This window comes from Chaetodon auriga, chromosome 20, assembly GCF_051107435.1.
Source record: "Chaetodon auriga isolate fChaAug3 chromosome 20, fChaAug3.hap1, whole genome shotgun sequence".
NCBI lineage: Eukaryota > Metazoa > Chordata > Actinopteri > Chaetodontiformes > Chaetodontidae > Chaetodon > Chaetodon auriga.
The window spans coordinates 3,258,558-3,274,665 of NC_135093.1; the positions used below are offsets into that span (position 1 = coordinate 3,258,558).

A 16,108-nucleotide genomic window follows, 5' to 3' on the forward strand; every position below is an offset into this window, starting at 1 on the left:
TCTCTCGGTGGGTCGAGCTGCACCTTTGACTGAAATATTTCAGCAGTCATAGGATGGACTGCCGTGAGGACAGACATTCATGTCCCCTTCACTTTTTCTTTGGCGCCACAGTCAGTTCACAGCTTTTCTTTAGCTGATACTTTGGTTTATGACCGAATGCAAAGCTAATGACATTCCCATCATCCTCAGTGTATTTGTTTGTTTAGCTGCAAATGTTAGCATGCTAACAGCCAAAAACTGAGATGAAGGTGGACCTGGTAAATATTATACCTGCTAAACATCAGCACGTTAGCATTGTCATTGAGATCGTGTTAACATGCTAATGTTAGCATTTAGCTCAAGTCACTTCAGTGCAGCTTCACACTGCTAGCATGGATGTAGACTCTTCATGCTTTCTGCAGGAATGTATGAGTTAGAATTCTTATGCTGGATAATGTATGCTTTCTTGTAATATTATATAAATTTGCTGTAAAAGGAAAGATATTTTTTTTTATGACTCTGTAAGAGCCACTTTTTTTATATGTATTCTAGTGTCAAATTTCTAGCTGCTTATGTTGAAAAAGAAAACTCATGTACAAAAATGTTTAGAAAACACACAAAATAAAATTTAAAGTATTTTTAATTCATTTTCAAAAGGCCATCTAACGCCACAAATTATTATTATTATCAAACGTTTTTATTTCTCCGTTATCAAAAAGTCCATCGTGACCGTTTTTCCGGATCCCTCCTCCGCTGTGACGTAAAGGGGGCGTATTCCACGCTCTCTCAACGCATTGTACCGTGATAGGCCGCTCTGGACCATGTGACGCTTAGCAGCCAATCGCAGCAGAATGCGAAGAGAGAGGACTGAGGCGGAATGCGGGGCCGTGGAAGCGAGCAGCGGTGACGTTACGTGATGAGCCGTGCTGTGTTGTCACCAGCTGTTGTCTGGAAGACGAAGGAAAAGTGGATGAGTGTCGACCGATTGTGAGTCCACGAGCCGACCGCAGCACGCAGCAGCCCGGCCGGAGCCGAGAGATGGTACCGGCTGACTGATCGACTCAGCGGAGCCGCGCCGGTCCCCTGGTGATCGTATCAATTACATAACTGAAGGCATCGATAAGGCAAGAAGTGATAACGGACTGGTGCTAATACAGGTCGGAGTTGAAGCCATTTTTCTCTGCAGTGAGTGGATATGATTTATTCACTCCGGGACATTATGAGTGCACTTTGAGCGGTTTTATCGGTAAACTGTCCACTTGTAGATCTTTGTAGCTGCGTTACCGACAACCATGTAGCCGGTGACGTTTTAGTCTGTGAGAACTTGGAGAAAAGCATGCTGGGATGACCAAGCGCCTGCTGCTGTGTTCACTGATCAATCAGTCAGTGTTGATCCAGCAGGTTCTGACCTGCTCAGCGGCTTTTCTCACTTTTTATTTCTGATTTAGCCTCGGTTACTTCTTATAGCCTGGCCCCAGAAAAAGCTGCTTTCTGATTGGCTGGCAGGTGTCCGGTAAATTCATCATCGATTGTTCTTTATTGCAAAATATCTGAAGCTGAGTGAATGGCAGGAAGTGTGGAGCCTCATTAATATCACGATTGTAATGATAATGAGGAATTTTGATGAGAGTTTTTACATTGATGCAGCATGATATTGAAAATCCTTCATTTAGGTGATTTTAAGAGCATAACTGGCCTCCGCTGACATCACTTGTGTCACACAAACACTTCATAGGTGTAAATGAAAAAGAATAACTACTACTTTCTTAATTGTTAATCACAATTTACATGATTTCATGATAAAAAGTGTCACATGCAGCAACCACCATCAATGTACATGATGCCATTTTCACTTAAACATTGTAAATACATTTACCTCAGGACGAGTCGCTTCGCTGACACCAAATCAAGTGGTGCCACTGAAAGTTAGGAGATGCTAACACGGGTTTGCCCAGCCCCAAGGAAGTCATTAACTGTACAATTAAATTTAGGAGCAAGCAGGTCATTTAATTAAAATCTGACGGTACACAGCTCCTCCTCCCGCTGAGGTCATTGCCATAAGTCTTAAAAACTCTGTGGATTATGATTTGTCCGATAATCTGCTGCAGATGCGAATGTGAATAATCAGCGTCGACGTCTTTCTGTTCATCTTACAGCTGACAGATCATCACACAGCTGTGCTGTTGAACTGCACCGCCGCCGTCATGAATGTGGGCACGGCGCACAGCGAGGTGAACCCCAACACCCGGGTGATGAACAGCAGAGGGATGTGGCTGTCGTACATCCTGGGCATCGGCCTCCTGCACGTCATCCTGCTCAGCATACCCTTCGCCAGCGTCCCCGTCGTCTGGACCCTCACCAACCTCATTCACAACCTGGTCAGTGCAGCGGGACGCTCGTAGGCACCGGCACACGTGCAGCGCAGCCTTGCAGCTGCTTTGGGACGTGGTGAATGAAAGTAACCTAAAAAAAGAGTCAGAGGGTAATAAATCTGTGCACGAAGGTATTCTAAGAAGACAGCAGGGATCTGCTCGCTGCTTCGCCGCTCGTCCTAACTGTCTGTCCAGCCCTCAGTTTCCAAGAAAAGCACAATATTAACTCTAAGTTGATCTGGAGACGTTATCATGTTGTTTCTGTGTTACAGCGGCGTTCTCCTTCTCCTCTCTGACAGAGTCTCTTGTCTCTTGCAGTGCATGTACCTCCTGCTGCACACGGTCAAAGGGACGCCGTTCGAGACCCCGGATCAGGGCAAGGCTCGCCTCCTCACGCACTGGGAGCAGATGGACTACGGCGTGCAGTTCACCGCGTCGCGCAAGTTCCTCACCATCACGCCCATTGTCCTGTAAGTGGCCCTTCAAAGCGAGCACCATGTAGCAGGTGGAGGGAACAGCTGATCGCTGAGAACGGAGAGACAAATAGAGTTCGTTCAGGAGACCCAGAGCTTGTCCAGAATGTCTCCTCAGTGCTCAGACAAGGACGTGATCCCTCACCGGCTTCCCACCCAGCAGCACCTCTTGTGTCTCTGTGGACGTGGGTGCCTTAACCAATCCGCTTCCTCGACGAAGATGTGCCTTTGATGACTTTACTTTGTGTTTGTTATCTGAGACAAACGAGCTTTTCATCACAAGCTAAACTCCTCTTTAGTGCTGATTGATTGGCGTCCCTGCTGCTCCCTTATTAGCCAAGCTCTCACTTGGTTAAGCGGCCTGGCGTCTGCAGCTGTACCTCTTGCTGCTTTCATGCGCCTCTCTGTCCTTATTACCCAGCAGAGTTCAGCTTACAGGAAGCGCTCTGCTTCCCTGGGCTTGATTTGCCAGCTCAGCTTGAACACTGTAGTGATAGCAGTTCTCGCAGGTGTACGCTTTAACACAGCGAAGGCCTCGCAGTCATTCTGTTTCGTGACCGATGCCAGCAGGAAGAGGCCGGTGGTCAGTCTCTGGGCTCCAGATGGAAAAGCTTCACATCTGCAGGAGTCTCCGGAGAGCCCTTTATTGCTTGTCCTCACTTGTTCAGCAGAGAACAGGATGTGCGATTCCTCTTTCTGTGCTCACAAAAATCCTTCACTGGTGTGAGCAGTTAGATCTAAAAATGTAAATATTACAAATGTTTGAGCATAGTTTTTTATCGCGTCTCACCAGGAAAAGCATCTGCGCGTCATCTGTCAACATGCAGCCTGCACACACTCAGGGCTCATGCAGGAAGCTGCACTTCAGAGGCATTTCTGAGTGTTTGCTGCTGGGTCACTCTCTGCGGCCGCACATTGAGGCGAGCTTCATAGACTTCAGATGCGTTGCAGCATCGTATGTGCATGCTTTAGTTTGGTTAATAATCTCCGATGTTGCAATCCTGTCGCTCAGCGTGTTGAAACAGCCTCACAGAGTTGAGCGTTGGCACTGTGCGTCTGACTTAGGAAACATCTTGCAGTGATTATCAGGAGGAAAATAAGTCAAAGGTTTTAGTCTGAATATGAAGCTTTTCTTGACCTTGTTGTGCTCCTCAAAGAGCTGCCCATGACTCTCTCCTCTCTTCTTTGTCTCTGATTCAGGTATATACTCACCAGCTTCTACACCAAATACGATCGGGCCCATTTTGTGGTCAACACTGTTTCCTTGCTCACCGTGCTCATCCCCAAGCTGCCCCAGCTGCACGGTGTGAGGATCTTTGGGATTAATAAGTACTGACAAGGCAGAAGAGGACACCTCCTTCCCCGGTAGACTGCTGAGAGCACAAAGAGTATCAGGCCTCTGATTTGGCCGCAGATCCGCGAGGATCCGCGGCTCTCTGGCTCTCGACTCTGCTGAGCAGCACTCTAAACGAGGCCTGCCGGGGACGCTGCCATGGTACCAAACCCCAGGAAGAGACAAAACACACTTAACAGGGAGGACAAAGGGAAAGTGTGCTGAAGGACTGTCCAGAGACACTTCAAAAGCCTTTGGAAGAAATTGGAGTATTATGTCCGTTTCTGTGGAAATGACACGTTTCTGATGTGCGAGGTGTCGGGAGGAGAGGACGGTGCAGTTGCGCAGATATCATGTGCCATGTCACACCCCCTGGCACACGAGGCAGCAGTCAGAGTTATTTTGTATGTAATGATACACTGCTGTATTTATTCAGCTTCGCTCCCACGAGGAGCTTCCTCTTTCTTGAGGTTTCTGGGCTTAGAGGAGAGTAACAGGGCTTTAATGAAATGGTGAGGGACCTGTGAACTGCAGCAGAGGCGAGACACGAGAAACCACGAGCTTTTATATTTAGCCCTCGCTGCTCCACTCAGGGCCAAGATTGGGAAGTTAAGCAATTCTTATTTTTATCTGACCATTTCCATATTTGGACTCCTCTTGTCCTGGTTTGTCGCAGCAGTCCTCCTGTCTGTCCACTCGTCTGGCCTGTGTGCAGACGGTGTGTGAAAGAGCACCAGACTGACCCAACGCAACCAGAAGTTCTGCAACACGAGCTGAGACATTTCTGTCCTGACTTATTTCATAGTTACACTACATGTTTATTTGGTACGCCTGTGCAGTCGAATGCAGTCCAATCCAGCAGCCGCACAGCGAAGCTTGAAGTATTCAAACGTGTTTCTGATGTTTTGTTAAATTTAGGAAAGGAGCAGAACAGAACAGGTCGGCAACAAAACAACAACAGACACATTCAGGAGGTGGAAAGAAAAAATCTGAAAGCTGCTTTAATTGATTTTTGTTTTTAGCCACATGGGGGCGCCAAACAATCCTGAAATGCAACACTGACATCACCTAAGAAAGTTTTTTTTTTAGCTTGTTTACAGTTCAAGAAGAACTGAGCTGTGAACTGCTGCTCATTAGCATTCAGGTGGACTTGTGTTTTTGGCCCCTGATGGTTCTCAGTCCAATATTCACTCTCCTTTTACTGCTGTTTTGGTCTCCACCAGCTCCTGAGAGCAACATCTGGCTCTTCAGCTGCTCCGCTCTGTCTGAGCAGGTTGCTCAGGGGCTCTGTGCAGCGTTTGGCTGAAAACAGCTGCCCGCTGGAGACGAGGCGGATGAGATGAGAGTGTGTGAGAGCTGCAGATTAAGCTAACTTTCTGCGGGCTTGTCGCTCTGAGAAAGCCCTCTCACCCTGCACACCATCCAGTATTGATTGAAAATATTGACTCCAGTGCAGCTTGAAGATTCTTATTCCCCGAAACTAAACTATTGGAAAGAGATGCCGGTTCACTGAGCACCACAGGTGATTTTTCAGAGTATCTGAGCTTCTCGTGTCCTCTTCTGTCTGTCCAAACCTTTCAGGATCCGAGGAAACTGCACTTATTCTGTAGATGAGACAGAGCTGCTTCACATTAGAGGAAGAATGTCTGAAAGGTAATAAGTCACTGCTAATTTAAAGTGTACAGACTGCTCGTCTCATGCACCTGTATCTGTTATCACTGCACCTGCCAGTGGAGGCGGGCTGAAGCGAACCCTCTCATCTAGAATCAGTGAATGTGAAGTAATGATACAAACTCGTAGGGTCTGATTCCTCAACGTGGGAATTTTCACTCTTGATTCAACTCTAGAAACCACAATTTGATTCAGTCACGATGAGCCAAACCTGTATGTATAGTCTTTAATTCTCCTACGAGGTGATGATAGCAGAATTAGCTTAGCGTAAACATTATGCTGCAGTAAAGGTCAGAAGGTGATCTCTCTGCAGTAGTAACAGCAGTAGCTACAGTAGCTTAAGTACGAATATTACTGACCGCGGCAGCAGTAGTGATAGACAGAATCAGTTTCATCTGTTAAAGGGCAGGTTTCAGTTATTCAGATTCATGCTTTCAGGTACACCAATTAGCCATTAGCTAGCTGCATATTAGCATACATATTAGTAGCATATTGGCTCTTTATAAGTTATTATGAAGCACTTGTTCTACATGATCAGACTCTATAACTACAAGGCCATAAACTTTGACTTTTCCCTCAATAACCTCCTAATTGCTGCTTATTGATAGTAAAGAAGTTGTTGTACATGAATTAACCTAAACTTAAATAGCCCTAACCCCAGAATAAGGCATTAATAAGTGCTTTGTAAGGACTAATAACAGCCAGTATGCTACTAATGTGCATGCTAATAAGCTGTTACTTACAGGTGAACATGTGTACTTTAATATAAAGTGTTATCTTTGTTTGCATTATAGCTGAACCCAAAACAATCCTGTTCATTTACTTCTTTTAGCGGATTGATGTGTTGAATTTAGAACATCGATCCAACCAATGACAAACATGGACCAAAGAACCAAAGAAAGGTGGGTTTGTAAATAGGAGTCTGATCTGCTGCGGCGTCCGTTTCCTCGCCGTGATGTTTCTGAGATGCTGTCGCCGTAAAGGGCTTCTCTCCGAGGACGCGCCGCGGCGTCTCGCAGCACAAAGCGATGAGCGCGTTTGTCAAGTTTTCTGTTTTTTACTGGACAGTTTTTGAAAGGAGGTTGAACTGAATGTTGACGTCAATGTGAAACATGGCCTCTGTTTGTTGATCAGTGTACATTTGCTTTTTGAAGGAATTGTCAACGTGATTTTCTGTAAGAGTGCTCGACCCAAAATACAGTATTTTTCAAGTATCATCTCCAAACTCTTTGTGGCTTTTGTTCTCCAGAGTCGTAGCGTCTCACACAGTCAGCGTTCGACTCAAATGGATGAGATGTGTTGGATTCATTAAGACAGCGGCCGTGTGAAGAAACGAGCACGATGTGGGTGAGAAGGGCTCTGAAACCTGCAGACTGCTGCCTCTTTGTGGCTTGAAGTATTAATAAGTCATATATTGACATGTCTGCAGTCAGTCACATCTTTTGCCTCAGTTCAGAGCTTTAGATCCCTGCTCCACAGCGCAGTGGAGTCACGCCTGTGTTAAAGATTTTAGCACAGTTTAAAGGAGGATCCTCTTCTCAAAGTTGTGAGTTGATGTGTCCGCAGTGATGCTGTGTGTCAGATCACTTCTCTTAATGTTCACCTTTTCTTGACTTGTTTTGTTGCTTTCAGCCACTTTTTTTTTACATCTGAAAAATGAGCTCATTTCATAGAAGCGTGCACAAAGCCTGCCGATTGCCCTCTAAGAGCAACTGTTTGGCTGCAGAGCACCAGACTAATAAAAATTGCATGATTGTCCGAGACCCTGCAGCTTAAACCTTGCTGCTTTGTTTCCACTGGCAGGAAACTGGTGCTTCAAATCCAAAATTTAATCCATGGTCTTTATTTCCACATCGCAAGCTGATACAGGTACTGTACAGTGTTCGCCCTGTTACACAACACCGGAGGCTTGTTAAACATTGATTAAGTGAAAGTAATGAGGTATTAGAGTGAATATAACAGGTATCATGTTGGAGTGATTGCTGTGAAACAGAAGGATTTGGTAAAACCTCCCAGTCTGTGGACAGTGAGTCTTTATTTTCCACAGAGGTGTAACTATGGCTTCATATACAGCCCTGAGTTCATCGGCTTTTTGGAGGTTGATCTACATTTTTGCCTTATTTTACTCAATATTGTCATGATGTCAGAATTTGGAATTCGTCAGTATTACACCTACATGTACATAATGAGGCCTTACGCCTCAGTGTTCCCAGTGTTTCCTGCAGGCTTGGATCAGTACCTAATAAAAACCCCTTTCAGTCTCCACAGTGAGGTGAGCACCAGACATTTCTGCTGTTAGACAAGCAGCAATTACTTCAAAAGGTCAGCTTTCCATGAAAAAGAGTTAAACCTGACATAAAGGCATGTAGGATGTGTGACTGGAATGAGCCTCTTTGTCCTAAAAGACATGAGGCGTTTGGGCACATCTTCAAAACCCGATCGCAGTGCCGAAACATATGTAATGCAGCAGAAACCTCCACAGAATTCAAAGAAACCACATCAGCCTCCTTTTCTGATAATACGAAATCTTACTTCTTACTGAGGCCACTCGGATTAATTGTAACTTTAATTAAATTTAAGAGATTTTTAAATCTGATTAACCTTCCCCTCGAGATGCCTGTGCACAAGTCAAGTCAAGTCAGTTTTATTTTTACAGCCCAATATCACAAATCTGCCTCAAGGGGCTTTACAATCTGTACAGCGTACGACACCCTCCATTCACAGCCTCGCATTTTCATATTCTTTTTATGTCACAGGAGCTTTAAGAGACTCAAGCCTGGGGCCGATGTGGGATGGGATTTGTGAATTCATGGTCCAATTAATTGAATTATATCCTGTGCCATGTGGTAAAGATTTGAGGCATATAGAGCACAGTAATGAGTGCGCACAAGCACGGCGTCAGTCCAGCAGAGGGCAGCAAACGGCTGCCATTGACCTTAATCTGAAGCGACATTCTAACCCTAAAAATAGGAATGCCGCGAGGGAGAGATTATTGGTCATTTTCTCTTGACTTTTTGTCCAGAGGTTTTCTCTTCTCCACTCATTCACTCATTTATGCAAATCCAGATGTACAGTCTCGAGAAAATGTGATGATTTCCTCTTTTTTTTTACTCTGCTGTCATGGAAATATCTTAAATTTGTCTGACAGTAGATGCTTGATGACCTATAAAAGACAAGATTCATGTGAAAGCAGGCGTCTGTGTATAAAAATGAAAACATGTTTTAGCACAGGGAGCCAGTGTGCCGTTCGGTCAAAGACAGGAAGCATGCTGCAAAGCAAAAGAAGCAGACTCATTGGTAATGTTTGTCCAGATGTATCTACTGTAGGTTTTATGCAACATGCAGGAGAAGTGTTGACGTTGACAGTATGTGTGCAGAGGAATGGCTGCACATAGATCTGCATTAGCTGCATCAGAGTGATGAGTAGCAGAAGACGTGATGACTTCCACTTTATTTGCTGCACAGTCTGTCGCGTACGCTGTATCGTACACTCATTCGTACCCTCTTTTTGGTGCTGGTGATGCAGGATAATGTGCTGCGGTTCCAGTCCATAATTAAATCAGGATTAAACATAAACAAAGAGGCTTATATGTTAATTCATCCAGTAATAATCCAATGACCCTTTCATAATCTCATAAGAGTAGAGAGAGTCCAAATGTGCCGAGCGGACGGTTGTTTTTCCTTCTTTTCCACCTCATGAATCATCTGACGACCCTTCAGATTTATCTGGTGACCCTTTGGAGGGGCCTGGACCCCAAGTTGGGAACCTCGGGATGAAACTACCTAACTGTATATAAAGTAGTTAAAATGCTGATGCAGCAGTATTAACGATCTTATAATTAAATATCTAATCATTATATACATTACCCCACTAACAGCGGCGGAAAATAGCAGAGTACATGCACTCAAGTACTTAAGTACACGTTTGAGGTATTTCCATTTAATGTTACATTATACTTCTACTGCATTCATCTGACATATTATTAGCTGCTTTATATGATAAATATAATAATAATCCAAAAATATCATATAGTACTATAACGCTCACAGGGGTCATTTTCTTGCATCTGTACTTTTGATACTTTCATTACATTTTGTTGATAATATTTACATAGTTTTAGTGAAGTAACTATTTGAATGAAGGACCTTTACTTATGGAGCATTTTTACTTTAATGTAAGAAAAGGAACTCTTTCCTCACAACTGACCAACAGGGGCCACGTCCAAATACTTTTATACTTTAAAAGAATTTTGCTGATAAAGCTTCAGTACTTTTATTTTGGAAGGGTTTTAAATACAGTACTTTTACATTGTTGTACTGGTACTTTTACTGAAGTGCATGATATTATTATTTCTTCTTCTGCTGATCACACAGCTGTCCTAACATCTGTGTGTGTCACGCTGTATGTGAGGGGGTCAGAGAGGGTCTAATAATCACATCACCCTCGAGTCCCTTTGTCGTCTCTCTGCTGTTGAATCTTCAGAAGAGAAATAACGAGAAAAATCCTAAATATCAACAAAGCCAGATCCTTATTCCATTTTTTATCTTCTACTGTAACTTGATGAGAAGTTTGTGCTGACACTGGCGAAGCAGCTTGTCTACTTTCTTCTTGGAGGGGGAAAAAAAGAAGTCACATGGCCACCACACAACCAAAAACATCATTCAATATGGATGACGACCCTCACGGAGAGGCAGTGGCCCCATCAAGCCCTTAGCAACCGAGGGAGCACGTGGCGATGCCATCTACTCAGATTGAGCATTTGAAATATGCATGCTCCACGCTGTGAGGCTCCCACCGCCTGCGCTCCGTTTTTGGGTGGATGTGAGAGCAACAGGGACGAGCTGAAACACGACAAACCGTGGATTCGCTTCTCTGCTGCCCTGCTGTGACATTGACACACTTCGACCTGATAATAACGTGCCTATCACGAGTGTTGTGTGTTCCTTGCAGGAGGGAAGAAGGAAGCGTTACTGTACGGAAGCGGTTAACTATAAATAGAACCAAACAAGAATTGGATCAATTAATTATGAGCTCTGGATACCCCACGGTGTCTTTGAACTAACTGAGAGAGAGCCAAGGGCAGGCCTGACGACAGGAGACAGCGTCCCCTTGAAGCTGCTCTGCTGTCACTGAAATGCACTGCGGGGGCTTTCAGAGAGCACTGCTAGACTCTCCCAAGGCCAGTCTGCCGTTTAATGGCTGCTCCGTCAAACATGGTAAAATCACACGCATGTGCAGCACTAAGTCTTGAGGTTCTCCCACTGATCAAGCACAGATACAGGACACAAGTAACAAACTGTGCTTTCCATAGTCAAACCAAGTGTTTTGGAAATTGCTCTGAAAATGAGTCTGGCTGAGATCTGGATTGGGGCACGCCAGCTATTTGTAACACTGTTAATAAGTTTGAGTAATAAACATTGCACTCAACATGAACTTTTACAGGAAAAAAAAAAGACTGAACAATAATTTAAGTAGTGCAAAAATATGAAATAAACAATATAACCAAAGGCTGATGAGGCAATAAACAATGAAATTTGCAATGTGCAGATATTTAACCAAGAGAACTTCAGAAATGTCTCAGCTATAAAAACTTTTGTAAGGTGTTAATTGCTTGTTAGGAAGCGTTCATTGTGTCGTCCAATCAAACGCAATCAACTGTGAAAACAGGAAACTGGTCTGGTTAAACCAGAGAGCTCTGGTGCACAGTCCTGGTTGGTCTTCCTTCCTTAGTGTTTATGGGTAGCAGCCCTGTGTGGCAGCCTTCAGGCCCTGAAGGGACTGTACTGCCCATGGCTGAGTCTGTATGATCACACCGCTGTAGACGTACCTTAAAACAAGCTGATGTGGGCTGAAGGATCGACATCTGGTCTGTAATATGTTCCTGTTATCAATTTAAAATCACAGGAAAACCTTCAACACATTTAGGTTCCAGATGATCTAAAGTTTAGGGTGGCCAACAGCGGCTATACAACGCTGATAACATGTTTATGTCCACCTTTTAAAATACAGATACTTAATAACAATGAGACACAATTGCAGAACTTTAATTAGCATTCAAGTATTTAACACTCCTGCCATTGCCTGCGTCGTCTTCTTAAGAGTGTCTGCACTCTGTCTGTCTGCAGTGCACTTGTCTTAAATTAAAAAATCTTTCAGCTAAATAATCAAAAAAAACTAAACTTTAATTAAAGAAAATGAAAACTGAAGTTTTAATGCCCTTAATGGCAGCATTTCTTTCAGACTGTCTTTTGTTAACTTAGATAAATAAAAAAGAATAATGTTGGTGCACTCAGTTACACCCTGCAGCATTTCTTTGTTTTTGCTCCCAGTAAACTTTTTTTTTTTTTTTTTTTAACACTAATGCATTATTCACTTGAACTCAGAAATATATTTGAAAATGAAAAATGTGTGTTGTTGTCTCTGATGTGCCTGCAGACATTTTGTTTTATTTTATTTTTGTTTAATCTGCCTTGTGAGTGCAGGCCGATGCCCATTATCTCATAATGCCAGATATCAGCATTTTGATGGCCGCTGCTTTAAGCAATAATCAGAGTTTGGGTGTGGAAAAAACATTCTTTGTAATTATTTATGAAGAGTTTAACAGTCAAAAACTCATGAAGACAATGGCCTGCTTAAAGACGCACGACCTAGCATAGATTGACTCACATATGTGACATCACCTTTTTCCAAAGAAGCCCCGCCCACTTCAAACCAGACAAAACAAAACATCTGGAAACCTCCGAATGTGACTGCTGGCTGTTCATTTCTCCCAGACCGCCTCTCTGCGCTGAACTCACGCCGGCTCGTCAAGCAGCGTCTCTTTCATATCATCGAGCAAACAATTATTAAAATGTGCAAAACTGTGATAACAGTGTCAGATGCGGAGCTTTAGAAGAGTCTCACTGAGCCCAAGCTGTGACTGAAAGCCACTTTAGTGCTTTTACAGATGAGACAGTCCATGGTGACGCCTTCGAATGATGAATAGCTTTTAAGAATGAGCTGTCTGCCCAGGGCGGAGCTATAAGCCAACTCGTAACGACTTACCCAGATCTATCATAGAAACTATGAATATTCATAAACTGTTCTTGTTTTACATTATTAACAGACTCATTCCACCCAATAATAAGATTTATGAATGCTCTGTGACACCCAGAGTTTAAACCGGCGATGTAAAATTTGCCGGTCACCATGGCAGTGCCGCATATATTGAGAAAACGTTCCAGAAATGCAGTCATAAATAAAACACATCACGACTTAAGAGACAGGCCTAATTAGCTTTCACTTCGCTGCAATTTAGCACTGCACTGCTGGGTATTAAGCCATGACTAAATCTGAACATTCTTAATTAATTACCAAGGGCTTGCTGAGCATTTTATGCTGGCTTTGTGTTATTTTTTGTTTTCTTTTCCCTTCTTCAAGGACAGTCATCCCTATTGTTTTCCAACTGTGTGTGTGTGTGTGTGTGTGTGTGTGGGTGGGTGGGTGTTGTTAGCTTCTGCTGTGTTTAATTATCTTACTTTGTGTGAGTGCAGGAGGGGACGAGAAGGAGAAGGGGAGGAAGACGAAGCAAAGGAAGGAGAAGATGCTGAGAAGAAGAGAGGGGAACGGTGTGTGTGTGACAAGTCCGGGTCTGAGATCAGGTCATGATGATGCATTATTTAGTCAATGATTCATGCATGTTTTTTCACACTTGTGCATAAACCTACATGTCTAAAATGAGAGTTCTTGGTTGTTAGATAGCAAAGACACTCTATAGAAGATGAGCATGATGTGCACTTGTAAATGACAGAGCAGCGCAGAGCACTTCATGCAATATTCAAGAATATCGGGTCTCTGTGGGGAACTGGCAGCCGACTGGAAGGCAAAAAAAATGGGCTAGACCGGTGACTGAGACTGAGACGGGGTACAGCGCGGAGACCACCGAGGTAATGTCTTCATTATCATGTCTGGAAATTTGGCCTGAAGAAAAATGCTGGCCAAAAAAGTTGTTAAACCCTCCCCTGATCAATGATTGTCCAATTATAGCTGAGCAACTGCAAGTACACACAGCGGGCCTGTCAAACTTTGGATTCCTCGCCAGGTTGATGAACGAGTGCAGAGCAAAACTTTGGCACTAAAGAGTTCGAGGAAAGGTGTAAGAAATGGATTTAACAGTGTGTTTATCTGCACTAGCAGCAGTGGTTAGCATATCAGGCTAACTAGCTTATCACAAGGCCAGGAGGCACATCTTAAATTAGCTACATTAATTTATGGGGCACAGATTATGTTAAGAAAACACCACATGAACAACTAGCACATCCGCTTTGTGGTTGAAGTTTAAATTACAGTCCAACAACCCCAGCGTATGTTAGCTAAGACAGCGCTGCGTTAGTGGTCAGAAACATTTGTATTTTGTTTTGTACCAACATTTCAACCTCAGCAAGGCAGAAGATATTTTTTGTGATACTTCGAGGTATTTATGGATTTAGCGTAGTATTTAAAAAGTAACTGAAAATAAGGGATTTAGTATTTTTCTCCATTGAATTATATATGATGAAGGATTTGGTTACAATGGTTGAACTTACAGAAAATGTTCCGGAACATTTAAGTGAATTTTGTCTTTCTCTAATCATTTCTTTGAGGGCCGCGGTGATTCATGACATCAGTATCTCGCCGCAGCCCTGGAATGTGTGCATCGTTGGAACTCCTGAACGCTCCCCCTGCCTTCACCGTGCTCTCTCATCGGGAGCACCTTCTGAAGGATGCGGTAATTTCATCAAGTGTACCACAATTACATTACTCACCAACCACTCTGAGCCTGCTCGAGGATGGAAGCTCGCACTGAAAGCCTCTCCTCAGGCACAAAGACATTTCCGAGGTGTTAGTAAGACATATGACACACGGGCGTTACATATGTCTCTCTGACTGACGGGCTCGTATCCTCCTGACCTTAGTTTCTTTTTAATCTCCTTAAGTGTCCGGGTCGAGCTCCTGGGGGAACAAAATACCTGACAAATGACCCACTGCCAATGCACTTCTTAAGTTTAGAACTGAAGTCTTCCTCATCACGTTGATTGGACGTTTTTTATCAGATCACAGAACTTTCCTCCAGCTAACATCATTCAATCATGTCAAAATGCACCTGCATAAAATGTGGATTTCTGCACAGTTCAAAGGGGAGTGCAACGATTAAAGAAATGTTTCAACGTTCTCTATGATGCTTAACAGCAATTAACGATTAGCAATTTTATGCTATACAAAATGATGTGTCTGCCTTTGATCACCAAACTGCACTGGATCTTCTTGTGCTTGAAAGGCTTTGCTGCAGCATTGCCCACAGAGTTTCACTCTGTCTTATCACTGCAAGCACCGAATTTCAGTGTGTGATCTAAAAGGCGAGATATACTCTCTAAAGAATAGATGAAACTGTGGTCTTGAATGTAAATTATTTAACTTAGATTATTCTTAATAGCGTGCTCTAAATTGGACTGTAACCATTGGTGTGCAAAGATTCTCTCCTCAACAAAGTGTAAAGCTTCACTGGCAAAGGAAATGTCTTCAGTGGTTAATTGTGTTGATTTTTAATGATTTAATCTATATGATACTTTTTACTACTCAAGATTTCCATTAATTTATCATCGAATTGAATGCCTCTTTCCCCTGTGTTATTACCGAGTCTCATTGACAGCTGCTGCTGGAGGGCAGGTTCGTTCTGAAAAATAATTAGGTGGGATGATTCTACTCTGAACTTTGGGCGGTTGCTGCAGTCAAAAACTTTTTTAAAGAGGTTCCAGAAGAGTTGCTGAGCTTTTAAAATCAACATTGTTTTATTTTATTGGCAAGATCATACGGACAAGTGATCAGATGTCTGGGACAACCATACAACCAGGTTCATTCAAGACCAAGAAAGGCCTGTCTGCACAGTTTTTACATTGTATTTGCAGAAGGACTTTTCTGTTGTCTCGCAAAGAAGGAAATTATTCATGAAGAAAAAGTGAGTTTCCTCTCTGCTTTAAGTGCTTAAGAGTCTTTAACAGTGTGGTAAACATTACTTTTAGTAAACAAGTCTGTCCTTCATCGAGCAGTATGCAATCAATCAGAGAAGCTGTTAACTCCATCATGGACTTTATTTCATCAGACATTTTAACATATAATCGCAGGAGAAGCACAGGTGTAACTAATAACATCGATAACCACTGCGGTCCAAAAAGCTGATCCACTTCTGTGCTTTCTGGATTACTGGGAAACTGAGTCCTCATTAATGTAATTAGTTACACATGTGCTTTTCCTGCTGTGACAA

General features: G+C 43.2%; 1 protein-coding gene across 4 annotated transcripts; it reads left to right on the forward strand.

The window, feature by feature from the left end:
* Positions 1 to 818: 818 nt before the first annotated feature.
* LOC143339403 (ORM1-like protein 3) lies at positions 819 to 7,045 on the forward strand. Of its 4 annotated transcripts, none has more exons than XM_076760603.1 (4): positions 838 to 1,164; positions 2,136 to 2,357; positions 2,670 to 2,821; positions 4,025 to 7,045. In XM_076760603.1, the coding sequence occupies exons 2-4, from the start codon at positions 2,184 to 2,186 to the stop codon at positions 4,158 to 4,160; spliced, it is 462 nt and encodes a 153-aa protein (XP_076616718.1). In that variant the 5' UTR covers positions 838 to 1,164; positions 2,136 to 2,183; the 3' UTR covers positions 4,161 to 7,045. The 4 variants fall into 4 exon arrangements, with proteins under 4 accessions (XP_076616717.1, XP_076616718.1, XP_076616719.1 ...); XM_076760604.1 differs by having other exon boundaries at positions 849 to 1,103; XM_076760605.1 differs by having other exon boundaries at positions 857 to 1,136.
* Positions 7,046 to 16,108: the final 9,063 nt, after the last annotated feature.